General features: G+C 36.0%; 1 protein-coding gene across 3 annotated transcripts in view; it reads left to right on the plus strand.

Moving 5' to 3' along the window:
* Window positions 1-21,497, plus strand: part of LOC135687016 (cation channel sperm-associated protein subunit gamma 1) — a 75,479-nt gene that overhangs the window by 34,827 nt on the left and 19,155 nt on the right. For all 3 annotated transcript variants that reach the window (XR_010516135.2, XM_065203443.2, XM_065203444.2), the window contains 13 exons: window positions 632-686; window positions 1,411-1,533; window positions 2,198-2,272; window positions 3,358-3,453; window positions 4,366-4,416; window positions 5,153-5,264; window positions 5,656-5,767; window positions 6,992-7,096; window positions 8,424-8,928; window positions 14,091-14,215; window positions 17,881-17,961; window positions 18,760-18,819; window positions 20,609-20,750. Coding sequence is in view for 2 of the 3 variants with exons in the window: in XM_065203443.2 (XP_065059515.1) it covers window positions 632-686; window positions 1,411-1,533; window positions 2,198-2,272; window positions 3,358-3,453; window positions 4,366-4,416; window positions 5,153-5,264; window positions 5,656-5,767; window positions 6,992-7,096; window positions 8,424-8,928; window positions 14,091-14,215; window positions 17,881-17,961; window positions 18,760-18,819; window positions 20,609-20,750 (1,642 nt within the window). In the remaining variant the exon portion in view is untranslated. The remainder of the gene's footprint in view (window positions 1-631; window positions 687-1,410; window positions 1,534-2,197; window positions 2,273-3,357; window positions 3,454-4,365; window positions 4,417-5,152; window positions 5,265-5,655; window positions 5,768-6,991; window positions 7,097-8,423; window positions 8,929-14,090; window positions 14,216-17,880; window positions 17,962-18,759; window positions 18,820-20,608; window positions 20,751-21,497) is intronic.

The following is a 21,497-nucleotide window of genomic DNA, read 5'->3' on the forward strand; positions in this document are numbered from 1 at the left end:
TTATATATATACATACTATTGTATTATCATTTACAAGAACTATTCTTCTGGCAATATTCTTTGACCTCTTTTTTGCCCAAATCCTAAAGACCCATCTTAATAGCCACCTTAATAGCCCTACAAACAGCAAAATTGAAGTTGAGACATAGTGTCTTGTGTATGTATTTTGTCCTGCTCTCATCCGAGTATGAAATGGTTGAAATTATGACAAGCTTGACGAATAGTTTTAGTTACCGTTCTATCCTTGTTAACGCGATGATCACTTTGTTAATTTTGTTATCAAAACCAAAAACAAATTCCACAGCCAATCAAACCCAGCCCATCAAAACATGTCTCTGTTGTACAAAATTTAAGTATGAAAAATATCTAAGTATGAAACTTCTACGACAACCAAGGGAACTGTTTAGCTTTCATTTTCTCATGTAAAATAACAACCACTAATCCTCTAAAACATTTTACAATTGATGGGTCATGATTGCCATATTTCGGCCTAAAATTGTAATGGCAGTTACAAGAAGGATACAACTATTCTCTTTTAAGATGTTTCAAGTCCTAATTTGTTAAAATTATTTTCAACGAAGCTATTGCCAGTATCATTACAGATCGCCTCTAAGTTTTCTTGCTTTCCTAGTTTGGCCTTCTTCAGTACTATATCGTTCATCGAAGTAATCAAGCAACGAACCCAGGTACGTTATTTCTGATAATTAATGCTTGTGGGGTAAAAACGTAAGCCCGAGTTGCTTGGATGGGGGTCAGATTGAAGTCGAGTGTAGACTAAACATTAATAAGCCTTAGCATATTACTTTCTCGGTTTTTTTATTAAAACACTGCATGCATATGCATTAAGTATTTGCATCAGAAATAATAATTCCCTGACACTCATATCAATCTTTTTAGAGAGGGGAGCTTACTGTTTTAGGGGATGTCAATAAAAAATTAGCAGAATCCTGTTCTAGTATACGACAAAATCCTGGGGGTGTTGGTAAGATTCCTATCCCTACAGAAAGAACGTTGAACACAGGAAGGTGTTGGAAAGGGTTGATAAATTGTTTAGAAAATTAAGGCGCTACAACTTTGGTATTTATTGCTGTTCATCAGAAAGATGCTATAAGAATGTTCCATTTTTAATTGAAATGTTAAGTAAACATTTTTCATATCTTTGTATGTTGAATTATTGTTAGTAATGTAATGAATCTTATATTTTTTCAATTACCAACCCCCCCCCCCCAACAATTCCTTTACTGCCTAAAAGGAAGGCTTTAGATGGGGGAATATGAACTTAAGTAGAGAATGTGCCAGACGTTTCACTTCCATTTAATCCCATTTATCCTAGAATCCTCAACCTCTTTCTAACGCTGTAGAGACCCTGTTTAAATGACTTAGTCGTGTTGCATTTTGTTCTGTTTACAGTCCGCATTCTACAAGCCTGTATTGAAAGAATCGACACAACCAGCCAAGCCTCGGAATCATCCTATTACGTCATGGCTTTATCCAACAACTCAGAGACATTTTACTTTGGCCAGGTCTCGAAAGGCAAGAACTCAAAATTTATGTTTTCTTTAGAAATATCCAGCATAGATAAAATCAACTTTTTTGCACTTTTGGTTTCCAAACAATCTTTTTGCGGTACAAAGTTTTGAAAAATGCAAAAATTTTGAAACTTGCTAAAGCTATTTGTCTGACACGGCTCAGTGTATAAAATGTCACAAATTAAATTGAAAACTCAAAGCCAAGAACTATATTTACCCAGTTGTGGATCGAAATTAACCAGTCAGAATCGCGAGCACCTGACTGTCAAGGTTGTCCAATCAGTGCCGCTTGTTAATTTTAATTTCTTGTTTCTCACGACAGATGTGAATGAAAAAGCCAAGTCAGTTGGATGGCTGTGCCTTTTTAAGCAACGAATAGCCATAATTTCGTATGCATAACTACCCAGTACAGTTAGCTCTATCTATCCATTAGCGTTATATTTACACCAGCATTAAATCTAAATTTGTCTTTTAAGTTTCTTATCACCAGATCAGCTAATGCTATTTATTTTCTGTTTGAATGTTTATGTTTTCTTCAGCTTTATTCACTTTTCTTTCATCGTTGCTGTTTCTTTTATTGTTTGTCAACTTTCAGAATTTTGGGATGTTATTATCAGAACATAACCTGACTTTGACCTTATTCATATATATTTCTTTATTTTTCCAAGGTGAGGCGTTGGTCATGAAGCCAGCCAGTAACTCGCTAAATCAATCAATCTGCCAGTTTTTGACCCATGGTTCAGGTATAAAGCTCCGTCTTTTGGAACAAAGCTAGTCGTATATAATAAGGTTTTTTGTCTTCTGCGCACCCACTTGCCAATAGAATATTGAGCCCTAGAAAGGGGACATTTCCAGTTAATTTGCAGGGGCCTTTGTGGTCAGTCTTCTAGAATAACGACCCTTTCAAAGTCTATGAAAATGCTTTTCATTTTTTTCTGCCTCTCAGATTCGTGTATCTTCCATTTCATTCAATCGTTGTTTCTATCTTTCAAAATTAGTTTCTCCCTTTCCCATAAATAGCTTCTTCAACAAAGTCTGATTGAGTAAAATAGCTTGAATTGAGTTTTCTGTCTTGTCATATATTGATATTTTACATGAAGTTTCATTTTGTTTTTAAGATATTGAGAATGAAGAATTTCGTTAATTTGCTAGAACGACTACTATTCCTCTTTCATTCCAATTAACTTTAACTTTCAAGTTTACTTTAACTTTCACCTTTTCGATTGAGTTATCCTCTGAGATTGATTTTTTGCAATGTAACCATCATTGTACAATGAAACCTCGTTAAGAGAGAAACTCGTAAAGCGGACCACCTCCCAGCAACGCGCACCTCATAACTACAGACACCTCAAAAACCGGACACAGTTTTATCTCGAATTTCTTTTCAAAAATAAATGCCTTGTACATGTAGCCTCAGACAACGGACATCTCCCTCTAACGGGCAGTAAACCTTATATAAAATGTTTCAATTAAATGCTTTCACTTTATTAACTGACTCTGTGTCAATACCAAGCAGAACTCTCTGACAGAGGTCCATGTAGCTGTTATCAGTAGACAACGCACAACTAGAAAGATTCCCAGCAATAAATGCCCCCAAGTAACTGGCACCCCAAGCAACAAACAAGCAAATTATCCTTAAATTTTGTTTCTGCTGTCAAAATCTTGAAGAAGTGGCCAAAGGACTACAGAAATCTATACAAAACCCTTGTTTTACATATTCCTGTTTTGTGGGGGTGGAAATAGTATTATAATGAAGTAATTGAATTAGAATTGAAGTATTTTACAAATTGACCATTAAAAGCATCAATGGCTGTTGTTTCTCTTCTAGAATGTGAAGTCCGTGCTTTCGCCTCCTCCGCTCTCAAGGCCGATAAATTATTTGTTCTTGTCAAAGCGGTTCAGTATTTGCTGGTATCATTTTCAGGTGAAAATTTTACAATAACGTTGTCACAAGTAAACTCTTGTTCTAAACCAAAAAAGCTATTGCCGGGTCAGAATACAAAGGAAAGCAAAATGGAAAGCTCATTTTTCGTTACCATGTATCAAACAGCACAGCTTATTTTTTTGAGCTGCATGATAAATGATTTCACAATTTTAGAATTTTTAAATTTCAATATTAAATTTTGACCAACTCACACGAGATCTTTGATGACGTCACACTTTTGAACTGTGTTTCAAGCGAACTCCAAGAGTCAACTGCAAAAGTTAAGCAGAAGGCTGCTCATTCTTTAGTTTTTTAAAAAATTACGCCGTTTCTCTTTAGTATCGCCAGTTAGTTATTTCGATGTGTTTTAACATCATGTTTTTCATGCTACAAAAGTCAATTAGTGGTAATGGCTTGCAGTTTCACCTCTGTTTTTTATCCGTTTTGTGTCTTATTACATTGCATCTCATATTGATTTGTCACAACCAAGATTTTGCTAAGGACGTATGAAAATTGCACAAAAGGGATGTATATTTGTGCTTAGAAATATCCTCCAGCGAGATGTGTAGATTACATCAATCCTTCAGCCTTCACACGTTAAAACTTTTAATATAGAAATCATCATTTTCACAACTTATTTTTACTTCATAAGAATCATCAGGATCCCTAAAAACTGATTGGTTGGGGCACTGGGAAGGAATATCAACTAAGTCAGATAGTAGGATTATAGAATGTTTTCCTTCAACCTATAAGGGAAGTGGGATTATTGAATATGCAAAAAAACCAGAAAGAGGCCTTCAATTTTAAAAGAACCTTAAGTTTATAGTCAATACTTCCTGTGATTCCCTATTGTTAACAATTTCCTAATAATCTTACCATGCCTAGAACATTGAAACTTTGTTTATTTTTCAGTTGGTACTGCTTCGTTTGAAGTCGTCCAAGCTCTCTCTCAGGAAAATATCCGTAGGTGTCAACTCTCAGTTTTTTTTATTTTTGCAAGCGATCGATATAAAAATTACTTCTCAATTTTGTTTACTGGGATTTGCGCTAAAAGGGTGGGAAAGCAAGCATTTCTTTAGGAAAATTAGGTAATGCTCTGATATGTGTCTTTGAGAGTGAATTTTGTGTCTAAAGCTTTTTTAGAACTACAAGTTATAGTTAATATTCTTTTAGAACCTACAAGCTATAGTATTTCTAGAACAAATTTAACCAATAAATAGAAGAACGTTAAAACGGAGAACAATTTTTACTGACGATGCAAAGGAAGCTGATAGCCAGTAACAATCTGCAAAAATATTAGATGAAAGATTTTAATTTTCACAACTATATGTTTTAAATGATTTTCACATGATTTTTACAACTATAAGTTTTGAATATTTACATCCTTTTAAAAAGATCTCAACAATAAACCAGTTTCTAAACCCATTGATCACAGTTTTATGTAAAATAGCAGAAGTGGTAAATCGAACATCTTCACGAATAATTGCCAATCTAAGGACACTAGCGACACGAATAACTACACGATTTCAGCACGATTGACAACATGAACAATCAAACGCATAGCTACACGCATAACTGCACGCATAACTACACGCATTTTTTATTCATTTATTCCATTCATTTAACCTTTTTGATACAAAGCCATACAGTAATAAGATATCTAAATAGCAATTAACGTTTATTGGCTTTTTTCTACTAGAAAATTCCCGATTGCCAAAATCTGCGATGGGATCATTCGATTTGATTGATATGTCCTTCACACAGTTGCATGCGTATCATCTGTTTATTTGGGGTAGCGTTTTGCTGTACAGGTAACTATTAGTGTTTCCATTATTTTTCGTTTTCATATTGACTTTAGTGATCTCTAGATAGATTGATATTGTTTGGCATTCCCGTTGTAGAAAACAGTCGTGAATCGAAAAAAAATCAATGTAATTTGAAAGAGATATTCCATTTTATAGTCGACATGTTATAGTCGTATTACGTTTTATAAATATTGTCTCTGTTCTCTGAGAATCTATGTTATATTGTCTAAATATTCTCTATATTTCGATATCAGATTTTCTGATATTTTTATCTTATATCTTGTTTGTTAAAACTTTGAAGCTTAGTTGCTTTTGAATAGCAAACCTTAACTTCAAAAGTAGATTTTCTGATCAAACTCTTGTTTTCTTGCTATATGTTTCACATTGATTTTTGCAGTCCAAATGCTGGCCAATTAGTATTCAAGATGGTAGATCTGAAGGATGAGATTATACAGATATTTGAGACATCATTTCGAGGAGACTATGTCTTTGTGACTAACCTTGGAAAGGTTTGTTTTGTTAAGATCTCCTTTAAAAGATGTTTGTGCTGCTTAACTAACTAGAATAGAATAAAGGATGTGTGGCTAAAAGACATTGGAAGACAATTCTCAATGAAATTTCGAAATTATAAATCAAGTGCGGGTAAAATGATTCTAGTTTTTAAGGCCTAGAATCACTGTCGGTTGCTCTTGAAAAATTTCTTCTTTTTACAGGGATTTTTAAAGCTGATTTTGTGCTTGCTTTTAAACGAGTCCGGTATAGGGTTAATTTTAATCATTCAATATTGTTTTATTGATGTGGAATTATCTATCTAATTTCAACATTCTAATTCTTAATATGTCAAGCCTTCAAAATACAACAGATATTTTCTGTTTATATAGTAATTTCGAACGAGGGTGGTGTATACAGCTTTTTTGACTTGGATATTTAAAATATGGTGAATGGTTGATTAAGGATGTAAATGTATGAAAAAATGAATTTTTAGGGAAGTCGTTATGTAGATAAATGTCTTATAGTGGCGGACACTCGTTCCAAAATTGGGGGGGGGGAAGCCTATTGTCTCGATAAGTTGACGACACATTTGTTCATCTTTTAGAACAAAAGACCTTTTTCACCCAACATATTAGGGGGCAACCGCCTCATTCGCCCCCCCCAGGTGTCCGCCACTGTTGTTAATGCTTCATATATAAAAATCTGTTTGCGGTTGTATATTTCTACTTTGAACACAAACAAAATCATAGGTCTACAACGAGCAGATCTTTTGGAGTGCAAATAGAAGGAATTGTATCAAATTTCTTCAAGAATGGCTTGATCTACAAGAGCTACTCTGATTTTCGACTTAAATCCACCATCTGTTCGTCAAAGAACTGGTAGTCACTGTGTGAAACCAACATCTAATGACTGGATTAGTTCTTTGATGCTATAGTTACAAATTGGAATCGCCCACCTGTACAGTGGGGACCAAGCAAAACGACAGTGGACAGCGATAATCTGCAATATGAGAAATATAATTTTAGATTAAACTATTCCTGACTATTTCTTTGTACCACATTATAACTCACTGCAAGAACAGCCCATCCTGCGTTTCTTCCTTCTTACATATTTTAAATCTGTACATGCCCCGTAAAAGATTTGCTGCTTTTATCTGTATTCTTGTTGCTTTTTGGTTTCTAAATGAGGGTAATCAAATAGATTTTATTGTCTTTTAACGCTTTCTATCTCTATTCATGTAGGTTTACTTTGGCAAGGTCGGTACCATCAGCACTAGGCATTTGAAGTCAGTAGAAACAGCCAGAAGTTTGACTGTGTTTTTCGATTCAACTGGTGGACTTTATCAGGTATTTCTTCTATAATTTTATTTTTTCCTCAAATTATGCTTAAGACTTTACGATTGAGTGTCGCTTAACTTTACTCGGTTACCACTAAAAGAGATTTTGTCTATTCATATCATTTTCATTTTGTACCCCAAGAAAAAAATAGCCACGGAAACGTCAGAAGTTCCATTAGGTAATATTTCCATATCATAATCATAACTTATAATAACCCTATCTCTAACCACATGGTATCAACCTGCCAATCAACTGAGTGTGCCCAAATAAGATGATTGTGATAATGGTTGAACGTATAGAGCTTTTCTCAGTTTAAGCGTTACTTTACCTGTAGTCAGGTTGGGTGAATATTTAGGGGATGTTCAGTTCATTTCATTTCAGTTTTATAATTTAAAACTTCACAATCTACAGTTAAACATGCAAAAGCTAGACAAACCTTCTTTAAACAAATGGACAAAATTGAAATCAACATAATAATATTTTCACTAATAACAACAACGGTTTCGAAATAAAAATAAACTTAGGCTAGTAAAAATCTACGAGGGCAAGAAAAATTCTATGTAGAGAAGTTTCTTAAGGAGGGAGAAGAGGGCACTGTCTGTTTTGAAGATAATTATGTCAAATTGGTAATTCTTTTGAAGTTTATGTAAGCTTTTCTTGCAGTTTATATAAGGATCTGACTGTAGCTTTTCTGTATATTTTGGATTAAGTTTTATAATGTTGTTAGTCAAAGTTATTCTGTTGAGACATAGCAGGCCCCAAACCTTTTGCTGCTGGAACTATATTTTCGCTTAATCTAGCATAAGTTTTCATGATAAATGTTTTAATCTTGGCTTTTAGCCATGGAATCTGACAATTTTTAAGAATAAATCTAATCATGGTTTAATTTTATAAGTGGAACATGTCAATGGTGCAAGAGATGTTGCGAGTTTTTCGAAGATATGCTTTGTGTATGTGAAATCAGAGGCGTAGAGTTAGGTTGGGCAGATATATTTCTCCTGAAAGAAGTTTAGATAATTCGAATGTTGTATTTCCTTTTTATTATTGAGTTTTAATTAGCTCATTTCAACATTCCATCTTTTGGTTTTTCAAAAGAATTTAAGGGGAATATTTTTTTCATCTTTGTACGGTTTGCTTTTAACAGTCATTTCAACTAGAGAACGAACTTTGCTTTCTTTCAAAAGAGAATGGCAATAACGCCCTCTCGATAATTCTAAACTTCTATTTGCCCGCTCTCCCTACTGCTCATGCTTATTCTGATTCTTATAATAGATATATAGCTTTTTTATATATAATTAAACATAATCAATATATATTTATATATATAACTTTGCAGCTTGTATCAACCAAAGATAATTGTAATACTTCTGCATGCTTGAAAAAGCTAAGAGTACCGGTGAGAGATTCATTGCTCCGAGAGAACACATACCTGAAAATCATCAACCGATACCGCTTTTGCACACAGAGTTGCCGTGGCGATTGCGAAAAACTAACCTTGCTTTCTTGTCAGATTGATCATTCTAAAACCAGAAAGATAGAAAGAACCTGCCCATTTGCAAAAATCAAACTGAAGTCATCTAATTTCCAGTTTTTCTCCCGGATTTCTCTTACGTTGCATTGCAGAGACAAATTAAACTCGAAATTTGCCACCAAATTAGATGAAGTAGGGACTAGTTTATTTTGGAAGGAGAAAATTACGGCGAACAGCACAGCACTGGATAATTGTCTATGGGAAGACTCCTCTCATGAAGGCCATCGTCTTCCAGCTTCAATTTCTCTTGGTCGTGGAATATGCTACGAATTCTTTATTCAAATATTTTTAGATCACAGAGACACCACAGGTATGTTGAATTTCCATTCTGTTGATACCTGTATCCCCATACTGTTTTTATTGCATCAGAATCACACGAAAACATGGAACCATGATAATGCATACTGAACTTAGTCGAATCATATTAGCCAATCAAAAACCACTAGAAACATCTCTTGTTTTTTCAATCCGCACCAACTTATTTTATTTCATTTTTTCATTTTAATTTTTAAGGAGGGAAAACATCAACGGTAATTTGGAAGCCTCTTTTGTATTTTATTGCATTTTCTCGCATTGTGTTGCATTTTGTGTTGTGTTGTGTTGTGTTGTGTTGTGTTGTGTTGTGTTGTGTTGTGTTGTGTTGTGTTGTGTTGTGTTGTGTTGTGCTGTGTTGTGTTGTGTTGTTGATTTGTGTTGTGTTGTGTTGTGTTGTGTTGTGTTGTGTTGTGTTGTGTTGTGTTGTGTTGTATTGTATTGTGTTGTTGATTTGTATTGTATTGTGTTGTTAACTTGTATTGTATTGTATTGTATTGTATTGTATTGCATTGCATTGTATTGTATTGTATTGTATTGTATTGTATTGTATTGTATTGTATTGTATTGTATTGTATTGTATTGCATTGTATTGCATTGCATTGCATTGCATTTGTTTACAATAAAAAATGCGCAATAATTCAGACTACCATAGTGTGATTTGAAGGGCAATTTTTCATGCAGCCAAGTTTTAGTCTGGTTTTGTTTTATATTCGTTCTTTGAGTGAAATAGTTTATCACAGACCACTACCTAGACTAGGAATGAGTGAAAATTTACAAAATTAAAACTTTCAGAATTAAAAACTTATGAAGATATACACTGACATTGCAACGCTTTTCATGGAATTTTGGCAGATTTGCAACTTCTTTTTCTCCTTATTCTAAAAAGAAGTACCATTGGTTTACGAAGATGAATTTCATTCGGGTTTTAATTGAGATATTCATAAATCCTAGAAAATTCAACAAAAACCAAAGTGGTATTCACTTTGAGCACCGTCGCTTCTTCTCGGATTCTTGGTCAATTCCGGTCACCAATAATAGTCCAGCGTGATCTCCCTGCTGCGTTTTAATCCAAAGTTTCTTTCACTCGAAAGCCCGACTGAATTTTTTTCTGAACTCTCACTGTTGTCCAAAACCAGAATCTGTAAATTTCTGATCAATTTCCCTTTCCAGTTCGTTGAAATATTTGAAGACATATTTCCCCAGCTTAGTATTGAGCTATTTGAGATTATCGTGATTAAAAAAAAGAATTTTAAGCATGCCACTAGAGAAAATAAAATAATTTGCAGATTCTAAAAGCAACGAAGCGCAAACTCTTGTTCATTGAAACTCAGATACTCGTCAAAAATGTATTTTTAGTTAGGTATCAGACCCCCTCCTCTTACACTATTTACATTTGGGTCAGGGGCTCTTGTTTACTGTTGAGTAAAAGGCTCTTTTTCTCATTTAAGTAGCAGCTCATCTACCTTTTAAACTTGGGTCAGAGGCTCCAACCCACGAGCGTCATTTTTAAACTGTACATTGACAAAGTGCAACTCCATTTCGTATTATCTTTTGCTTCCCCTTTTCTGCTTTACGCATAACTGTCAGCCCAAAGCTCTTTTTCGTATGCAGCTAGATTCATGAAAGGGCAATAAGGATACCACATAATTATCAATCAACTTTAGAATACAACAATCAAATTTATACCGTAAGTCCTCGAATAAGCCCCCGGGGGCTATTTAGCAAAACATGTTTTGGGTTGGGGGCTTATTCGAGGGATGGGGGCTTATTCGAAGCTGGGGGTTTATTGAGCAGCTGCCAAAAATAGTGCCAAAGTGAAGTTTTTATCCTATTTGAGGCTGGTCAGTTTGATTGAAAATGCAGATATATTGGGATAGTGTCAATAACTCTTCTCTGAAAACTAATAAAAAAATATTTATAAGAATTTTGATATGAAGTTGGTCAAGAATTTGAAATTTGTAAGAACAGTTATATTTTGTGAAACTGGCTAATGAGTTGAGTGATAACCTCTACCAGTGAAAAATGATGATATCCAGTTTTTTCTTATAATCGATTACCCCTCCATGGGGGCTCATTTGAGGGTGGTGGTTTATTTTAGGTGGGGGCTTTTTCGATTCGGGTGTTTTCAAAGGCTTACGGTATTTTTCAAAAGGCATTTTTCGGTTTAGATCCACCTTTCAGATTGGTTATGGATAGCTTTTTTGTAATAAATGAACGCCCGTGTAACTTTAGCAACTCCCAACAGAAAATAACAGTGCTACATTACAAGACATATGAATAAAAAACAATGCCATTTCTAGAATGAGCCTTATGTATACCACCAATAGCAATCATCCTAAATGGGCCACGATTCTCACTTAGAAAGTATTTAGAAGTTGTTTTGAATTTTGTAAGTTTTGTATTAGATTTTACTTTTTTGCTCATTTAGGCAGTGTCCCTGAAGATGAATGCTTTCCGGGATATAAACATAATAAATGAAGCCGAATATTGAACTCTATCCCCCACTCGTTGAATTGTTTTTTTTTACCTTTGAAAGTAATAATTGGTTATGTGTGATTTATATTGTGGTTTTAATGAATTTTAGTGTAGCTAGACATTGTTCCAAGTTTAATTACAAAAAAAGAAAAGTGCCTGATGATCGCATAGGCTTTGAGATCGATTGATAATCTTTATCAATTCAGAAAATCCTACTATCTACGTCACAAAACGATTTAAGAAACATCGATAAAACTAATTCACCTTTAATAATTCAACTATCAACGCTAGCAAATGACATCAAAAACATTGATAATCTACTCAAGCTCGTATAATCTAACTGATAGCGTCATCAAATGAGCCAAGTCGTTGAAAAATCTGCCTCTTGAGTCTTGGCAGCTGGATTCTACGAAATCGAAAGTTCAATTCGCTTTGCCGGAGCTTTGATTGTGTTTATTTGAGAAGCAACTCCTTTGCAGAGATTGTGGGCCTGATGGAGCACCAAGAGGTAGAGTTGTCAGCCCTATGACAAATTTCAGAAAGTGCCTCAACCCTCCTCCTGAAGAAACCATACCTCTTCCCGCCTTCCTCGAATTTTCCATATATCTTTTGTACAAAAGGTTCTTAGAAATGGAATTGAAGTAAAATGATATATGGTTTGGTAGTTACCCATTGGTCTCCCTTAAAACTATTGCATCGTTGGACAACCTTCTTCCGGCCCACAGCCGTAGAACCGTAATATTTTCTGGACTCTTTAAGCAGAAGATAATTCTTAGAGAAACATGCCAGGTGCATTCCTATCCCGAATCAATATTGAGCTATTTGGTTCAAAGTCATGTCATTTTGGAATTCCTACAATGTTTTTAGCAAAGAACAGAGATCGATTGAAAAAGCTTTTGAGTGCTTCCTGTCGATTTGTAACTAAATAAACTAACTAACCAACTAGTTAATCAACTAACGAATTGACTAACTAATTAACCAACTTACTAGCTAGCTGGATCGCATGTTATCGTTTTAAGGAAACTCTGAGTCGAGCTTGGTCGTGTCAAAAAATTAATTAGCCAGGAATCAGGGGTGCCATAAAGCAGGACTAGGAGGCTCAGCCCTCTTGGTAAAATAACAGTGATTGTGCGGTGATCAGCCCCCCCCCCCCCACCCCTTAACAAGCCATTCTATGCTTGGTTGGGTAAAAACCTTACTTGGTAATGTGAATTAACCCTTGTTATGCTGTTGAATTGTTTGAATGATTTCATATACACAACAGATAATCTTTAACACAAATTTAACCACAAAGATATAGGCTGTGACCATAGGTTTGGTTTTTACTGTGGCTTCTAGACGTTCCCTGAAGCACATTCCCACTTACTAACCTTTTTGGACGGCACCCTAGCCATGAATATTATGTCTTGGTTGCTGGTATTGTTAACCGGAAAACAAAATAATGAATGGTTTACTGCACATTCTAAGGTACCAACCAACATTGTCATGTAGCATATCTTAGAGCAAGGTCCAACTACCCAGTACTTGACTGCCATGCTACCAGATGTGGATCGCAAGCTCGACCGATGACTTCTATTGGTACCCACCTGTAAATTGGTATCTCAAGGCTTAGGCTTCGATGCAAGTTAAATCTTGGGGGCAAGGGTGAATTAAAGACTCGTGACAAAATATTTTGCAAGCAACTCTTTTGTTTTGAAAAAACGAGACCACGGACCCCTCTCTCCGTCACTGGGGGGCCCTGATAGTTTATATTTCTATTTTATCTATTAATATTTTATATTTAATTCTTTTAAGGAGGGTTGCCCTTGGGTTGGAAGGGTTGCTCTCCGATAAAAGCGTTACTTACAAAAGATACGAAATAAAAGCCATAAATTGAATTTAACTATAAAACCCTATTTACAATATTCAAAACCTATATACAAGAATTTTAAAAAATTTACAATAAAAGCGAAAAGAAACAGTTTCTAAATAGTTTTCTTGAAACTATACAGAGAGGAAACCTGCTTTGATTCGGCGGACAGGCTATTCCATACTTTATAAGAGCACCTCTATAAGAGAAACATCTCTAGCCATTTGTTGACCTTTTCATCGGTAACATCAGGTCGGTCACTGGTCAGGTCGGTCACTGGTCAGGTCGGTCACCGGTCAGATCGGGTTAGAAGGTCGCACAAGTATTGTGGAGCCAGTCCATTTAGGGACTTAAAGACCATTGTCTTAGATTCATCAGTATCAAGTTCCACAACGGTCTTCCACCCCAGCCCTTTAATGAGAGGTTTGCTTGAGGCATCAAAGTTGCTATGCGTCATTATCCTAGCAGCGCGGTTTTGAAGTTTTTCTAACTGATTAATTTGAATCAAACCGCCACAGCCCCAGACAGAACAGCAGTATCGAAAGTGTGGCTCCACAGCACCTGTGTAAAGAGTTTGCAATGTTTCTTTCGGGAGAAAAGACTTGACATGTCCTAAAAAGCAAAATAGACAATGCTCGGAGGGGTCTTAGGGAGGCGAGGAATGCTACTGTCCACCGTAATTAAGCATACTGTTGGTTTAGGACCACCTCCCTAACTACTACACCCCCTTTGTGGAGATCTGAACTAGTACCCATTTTTCTTGAAAAGATGTCAGTATGGGTAACTTATTTAAAAATGGTTCGCTTGATTGAAAACGTTGCTTTCGTTTCCAGGTTTGTATTTTCACGATTTCAAGCTTGAAGACATTCGACTGTCGGTGATTATCTCCAGGCCTGATGAGCTTATAGTGAAACTGAACCGCTCGCTATCATACGGCGATGATTCCGTGAAATACAAGGTAAGCACATTTCAATGGCTCACTACCATGGTGCTTTGCGACATGTGTTTGTCATTGATAAACATTTTGTGCTGTTTTTTCAATTTTCGGATATTCCCGTCGCTAAGGAATATTGAAGATAGAAGGATTTCGAACACAAAATTGTATTTTTTCTTGGCAACTGCTAGATTAGCGGGTTATGCAAAAGAGTTGCAAAAGGCCTGAAGTGTTGCAAAGCTTGGATAAAGCTCTCCATCTACTCGATTTTAGACTTGAATTATACAATGTATTCAGTATTCCAACTGAGTATGCAAATGCGGCGAGGAAAGACCTGGGCTAGTCTGCACTTTAACGACTTACTTTTTCGTTACATGGTTCGTTACATCTGTTACTATCGGTAAGGCCGTAAATATGATAGGTCAACACGAGGAAAGACAACTAGGCTTTACAAGTGCAGCAGTAAACAACAAATCCATACCTCCCAAACATACTCAATTCGATAGAATGAAAATTACCCTCGGTCGCAGCTGTTTTTCAGTCTGTCATAAAGTGCTCAATGCCTTACAAGCAGAGCTGTACACACTTTTGGTGTATAGAACAGGATGGCTCTAAGTTGCTACTCTTAATTCAGGCTTAATGCGATCATAAGGCAACTGTTCAAAAACATATATACCGAACAGACATAAAGAAACCGTCTCGTGAAATTACGTCACAGTCTCGTTCCAGTCTCCTATAGTTCACAGGGTGCGATACCCGCCATTTCTAGGACGACCGTAGGTCATTTATCAACGTAAATTAAGTAACAGGGCAGAAGGAAATGGGAAGAAGGTCAGGGCAGATTTTTCATGCATTTTGGAAGGAATTTTGAGCAAAAATAAGGATTTTTTCGGGAATTTGGTTGAGCGAAAAGTGAAAGCACTGCAGTCACATCTCTCTAGACCTTCTAGATTGTATCCAAGATAAATTATGCATCTAAAGGCATAAGGCAATAATTTCAAATATTATTACATTGTGATTATTTTATTATTACAAGTCTCAGAGCCCAAAATTCAATGCCCTCACAGGGTCAACAAACGTTGGTGCCACATCTTGTTTTCATTGTTTTTCTAGTGAAGGTTTTTAGAGTTAAAAGGTATTATCTGGATGAAGGATCAACACTTTCAAGAATTTCTGTAAGCTATTTGCTATTTGCATCTGATGATGTCGAAAAAGGCACATCTTTCCTTCTTCGGTGAGTTGCCCGGTCAGTTCATTTAGCAAAATTTGATGTTTATATTCAGGATATGCCAAGATAGTGCTGAGGTGAACATTTCACGATTTTCTAGACAGTGTCACATGCACCATGCTATCTCACAATTAAAATCACTGCATGCGGGTATTAGCTCGTTGTCTTGCTAAGGTCAGATCATCTTCCATCCTTTGTGCTTCTGCCAGCAATTTTCAAAAGCAATCGTAGGACACATGCGTCATGGAGTCTCGTTACACTTGTACATAGTTACACTTAGTAGCGTCTGGTTTATCAATTAACGAAAGGCCAAAATGCGCTAATCTGTTGTCAATATGTGCTATCGAAATTACTGCTTGAAGAAGATCACAACAGAAGTTTTTCTGTAAATTGTTTTGCAGCGTTTCTACCTTTTTAAATATTGTAGACCCATGATTTCCGTTTTTTCAAAGAGAATTGTAGAAAAGGTGGAGTATAGGAGGTGTTACATGGTAGTCTGGCATGGTAGGCTACTATTGTTGATCGATGGTCGTGAGGCGTAAAACAAAATTGGTTAGCCACGCCTGATGCACCCATCAAGTAGCCATAGTCCTAATTATAGTTTCTTCTTTTCTTCTTTGCAAACCGGTTCTATATTCTTCATTGCCAACCCGTTTCATATTCTTCATTGCTAACTTTTTCATATTTTTCGTCGCAAAGTTGTTTCATATTCTACGTAGCAAAGTTGTTTCATATTCTACGTAGCAAAGTTGTTTCATATTCTTGATTGCAAACATGCTTTATATTCTTCACAGCAAACCTGTTTCGCATTCTTTGCTCTTAACCTGTTTAGTATCCTTTATTGCAAACCTGCTCAATTTTCTTGATTGCAACCCTCTTACTTATCTTTCATTGCAAACCTGTTTTATATTCTTGATCGTAAACCTGTTTCATATCTTTTATTGCAAGCCTGTTAAATTTTCTTGATTGCTAACCTGTTTCATATTCTTAATCACAAACCTGTTTCGCATTCTTTGCTCTTAACCTGTTTAGTATCCTTTATTGCAAACCTGCTCAATTTTCTTGATTGCAACCCTCTTACTTATCTTTCATTGCAAACCTGTTTTATATTCTTGATCGTAAACCTGTTTCATATCTTTTATTGCAAGCCTGTTAAATTTTCTTGATTGCTAACCTGTTTCATATTCTTAATCACAAACCTGTTTCGTATTCTTTGCTCTTAACCTGTTTAGTATCCTTTATTGCAAACCTGCTCAATTTTCTTGATTGCAAACCTCTTACTTATCTTTCATTCCAAACCTGATTCAAATTCTTCTTGATGATTGTGACGTAAATGAGTTCTTCGGTTTGCTTAGATTTCACTTTTTCCTGATGCATGAAACCTCGGTTACTGAAATTAATGTTTCGTTTCCAATTCAGAAAAATGTTTGACCTTCTGCCAGCCAAGAAAACAAAATTTCAAAAACTTTCATCAGAATAACTTGTTTTTTCTCCTTTTATCTTGTCCGTCTTTAAATTGTCATATCCTTTCTTTTTCTCTTCTTTACATTCTTCTTCTTCCTTTTTTCTTCTTTTTCTTATTCATTTTCATCTTTTTCTTCTTATTCTTCTTCTTCTACTTCTTCTTCCCCTTCTTCTTTACACTCTTCTTTTTCTTCTTTTTCTTCTTATTCTTCTTCTTCTACTTCTTCTTCCCCTTCTTCTTTACACTCTTCTTTTTCTTCTTTTTCTTCTTATTCTTCTTCTTCTACTTCTTCTTCCCCTTCTTCTTTACACTCTTCTTTTTCTTCTTTTTCTTCTTATTCTTCTTCTTCTACTTCTTCTTCCCCTTCTTCTTTACACTCTTCTTTTTCTTCTTTTTCTTCTTATTCTTCTTCTTCTACTTCTTCTTCCCCTTCTTCTTTACACTCTTCTTTTTCTTCTTTTTCTTCTTCTTCTTCCCCTTTTTCTTTTTCTTCTTCTTCTACTTCTTCCTCCCCTTCTTCTTTACACTCTTCTTTTTCTTCTTCCCCTTCTTCTTCTTCTCCTTCTTCTTCTTTTCCTTCTTCTTCTCCTTCTTCTTATTATTCTTCTTCTACTTCTTCTTCCCCTTCTTCTTTACACTCTTCTTTTTCTTCTTCTTCTTCCCCTTTTTCTTTTTCTTCTTCTTCTACTTCTTCCTCCCCTTCTTCTTTACACTCTTCTTTTTCTTCTTCCCCTTCTTCTTTACCTTTTCTTCCTCTATTTCCTTTTTGTCCTTTTTCTAATCGTTTTCTTCTTTTATTCTATCTAATCCCATTCCTTCTTTCTGCTAATCAGGCGTTCAATACACTTCAGACCGGGGGTCCTAGATTTTCCTTTCTTTTCTGTTCCTTTCGAACCAACAAGCTTACCCCTGGTAAAGAGGAGGTGACAATAAAACAACAAATTTGATTAATACGTCGAGACTCATTAGCTTTTTGTTTTCACTTGTCATTCACAGATTGATTTATGCGACTCTGGAAAGAAAAGGAAGCAAAATCCACCTGGCACTGGACAAGATATAATTTCTCCAGAGCTGAAGGTAATTTTTACAAAAATAACGAAAAGATTCTTTTTCCTAGGAGCTGGGACACTCCAGTCACAACATGCGTAAAATTGGCATTAATACGATTGAGGTTTATATAGTAATACAGTGCGCCCCTCCCCTGTGACAAATGATAGTTTTGCAATGCGATATGTAATAGAGGATCTGCAGATGGTGATACAAATGGCAAGTTCCTTACTGTGAATAAGGGGGCACGTTTGCGCCTTCGAACTTGATTGATGAGGCCGCAAACAGGTCACAAATGAGTTCAAATACAATAACGATAAAGGCACTTGCTGCTGAGCAATCATAAGCCAACTTGAAATCGTATAACATAGTGGAGAACTTGCTTCTCGTTTAGTCTTTGAATCAATATGATCAGTCACCATTTTTTTCTGACTAGCAATAATCTGTGTTTTTCCATTTACAAATGTTTCTGCAGATTTCGCCGTACTAGAGCTAAGAAAGATAGGACTTTCCGGCCTCGACTTCCAATTTGAGCTCACTTTCGAAAATGCGATAGAATGTTGCCTGTGTTTATTAAGCTACTGTGTTTATTTCCATAGAAGAAATGGTCACAAAAAACAGAATTGAATTCACTTGCTAAGCATTTCATACGAAGACCCTTTCCCATAGAATAAAGTTGGATCCTGCCTACTCTGGCAGACACCGCTGCCCCTGATTGCTCTGATAGAAATTGCAGTGACTTTAGTTCCCTTCTACATCTAACTAAAGCAGTAAATCAGCTCGTAAATTGTTTGCCATTCCTTAATTCCGTTTTTTTATTCTTTGAAGGTGGTTGGATCTGAGCTGAACTGTATACCCAGGAGCTACCAAGAGGCTGAAGATGTCCAGGTGTGTTTTTTGTGTATTTTTGGCAAGTCTGCTTTACGTACACAGAAGCAGAGATTTAGAACAAGAGAGGGTTAGCGCCTGTTAATGCCCACAAGTAGCCATTTTGATATCGTTTTTTCTTCAATATTTCGCAAGACCTATAGCATCACAGCCCTGCAGTGAAAAATACCAAAGGTTTCGAGGATTTACTTACATTGGCTCTTATGGGCTAGCAAGTCATGGATTAATGAGTCCCTTTTTTTGGAATTCAAGCATGCATTAACATGGTTTCTTATTACCTCAAGGGATCCAGAAATCCCATGAGCAAAAGGTAAAGAGCCAATTCTATTTCAGTCGTTTCTCTTGGGACCATCGTCAACACGTACGCATGGGCACACAAATAAGACAAAAGTCAACAATAGTGGAAAGCTTGCACCTTTGATTCGGCTATGGGCAGTGGCGGACACTTGGGGAGGGGCGAGGGGGCCATCCCCCCCAATACTTTAGAGGACAATGGTCTTGTGTTCCAAAACAATGGGAAATGTGACGTCATTTTATCAAAACAATAGGCTCCCCCCCCCCAATATTTGACCAAGTGTCCGCCCCTGACTATTGGATTAATTGGGGATGCCTAGACGAAAAATGAAAAGAAGGAAAGAAATTGCTTAAAAGTGATATACCGTATTGAAGGTTGAAAACATCCAGGACTTTCTAGGATTGAAGTTTTCTAAAAAAAATTTATAAGCGCCCAGCACTCGTATAAACTCCCTCCCAAAATAAACGCCCACCCTGACAGATTAGAGTGAAAATCAGTTGCCAAGTTGCTGCATCAATTATCTGCTGTATTTTAGGCGAGAGAAAAGGGTTATCGTGAATACATGATGAAAAAAGTTTTGCTAACCTTGCTTTGATATATGAAAAAATTTTTTTAAATGTCAATGATCCCCAAAATATTATTTAAAGAGCATATTTTCACGGTATAAGGAAGTGCTTCCTACAAAAAGGAACGTTTTTTGGCCAGGCAGCCCACTTTGAGCATATACTGCAGGTGATTTTGGATTTTTGCATAATATCAGATCTGTACATTGTTGTTGCAAGCCGTGCCAGTGTGTGTTTTGCGCATCAAATCTGTGTAAAGACTATAGCTTTGCAGTTTTCTCCAAACTTTGTGAGTTTTTAGTCGGATGAGCGGTGCGTAAAGCTGTCGAAACCAAACAAAACGCAAGTATGAATATTTTAAAGTTTAAGTTGAGATTTTTCGAAGTCTTTTGTCTCAGCGATTTATTTTTCATAAAAACAGACAGAATTAATTAGTGATTTTCATTTCAGCATAAAATACATGTTCCAATTCTAACTTTAGAAATAAAAACCATCCACCTCTCATGTTGATTGTTGAGCAATTCATGATATTTTGGTTTAGTCCATGTTGGTACAAATGTTGCATTATTTAAAATATCCAGAGTAAATTTCAACTTTCTATGGATAATCACCGTCATTGTTTGTTAAGTGAGTTTGAACAGGCTGGTTTTGTTAGAATCCAAAATTTTCAGCTGAGAACTTTTGTTATTGACATCTGTTGTCTATATATCCATTTGCTTTTTTGCATATAATTTCTGGTCGGGTAGCCAAATACACGAGGCAAACTATTTCTTAGGCTATCTATTCCATTCACTGTACATTTAATTATGATTCTCTTTTATTCCTAATGTTTACATGTACTCTTGATGAATCCAAATGTTTGTAAATATAATCGTTAGTGGAGACCTGGAAACCTTTGTAGAAATAATTGCTGATTCTTTCATGCATCTAGGGTTATTTTGCACCAAAAATTCTGCTTGGCTGTCCAGCTGGACAAAAAGTAGTCTTCGACCCTCAGCTTTCAAAAAGCAAAGGAAAGGCGAATTACTGCGACGACGATTCGCCAACGGTTCCATGCTTCCATTTTGAACGAGGTAGGTTTCATCAATTAATATTTATGGTCGAAAGAATCTTCATTGCAAACCAAAAATAATATCATATGTATTTAAAGGCAAAAAGTTGGTTCTGCCAAAGCTGGCGAAAAGGACCGTTTGGTTTTTATTTATGCGTTCAACTTCTTATCCCTTAAAGTAATTCATCAAGATGCCTCATGTACACGAGGCAATAGTCTGAAATTATGTTTTAAAGCTGTTACAGTTGAATGAATTGTCAAAACAAAAAATTTTACGTTATCAATAAAAGCATTTCTATTTTCTGACACGTCTCCGATCTTCCCTGATCAGCTGGGATTTTCATGACTGATAAGATCTTGCTATTGGAATTCGGGGATTTAAGGACTATGTTAGGTCAAATTTTGGAAGCAAATTGACCCAAGAAGAAGAATTCAACTGGGAGATTTCAGTTTCGAGATAAGTGACATGGACAAAAGTAAATTGGTTGACCTCGATAAAAGCTATGTTTGTTGAAAATAAAGAGTTTATAGAAATTTCAAAAGATGAACGCATGGGGTAAGATTGGGAGGGGACCGGAAGCTCTGTGTGCCAGCCCAGGCCAGCCCTGTCAAAGCCTCAGTGTATAACCTTCCCTGAAGCGTGAGGGAGCTATCCACAACTGCCATGTCACTTTCTAGAGCCCAGAAAACATTATAGTTCCATGGCTGTGTGCCGGATTAAGGTTACCCGAGGATAGAATAATTGTGAAGAGGGCAAATGCATTTCTTC

The sequence above is a fragment of the Rhopilema esculentum genome, chromosome 20, assembly GCF_057945365.1.
Source record: "Rhopilema esculentum isolate cy_ngs chromosome 20, ASM5794536v1, whole genome shotgun sequence".
NCBI lineage: Eukaryota > Metazoa > Cnidaria > Scyphozoa > Rhizostomeae > Rhizostomatidae > Rhopilema > Rhopilema esculentum.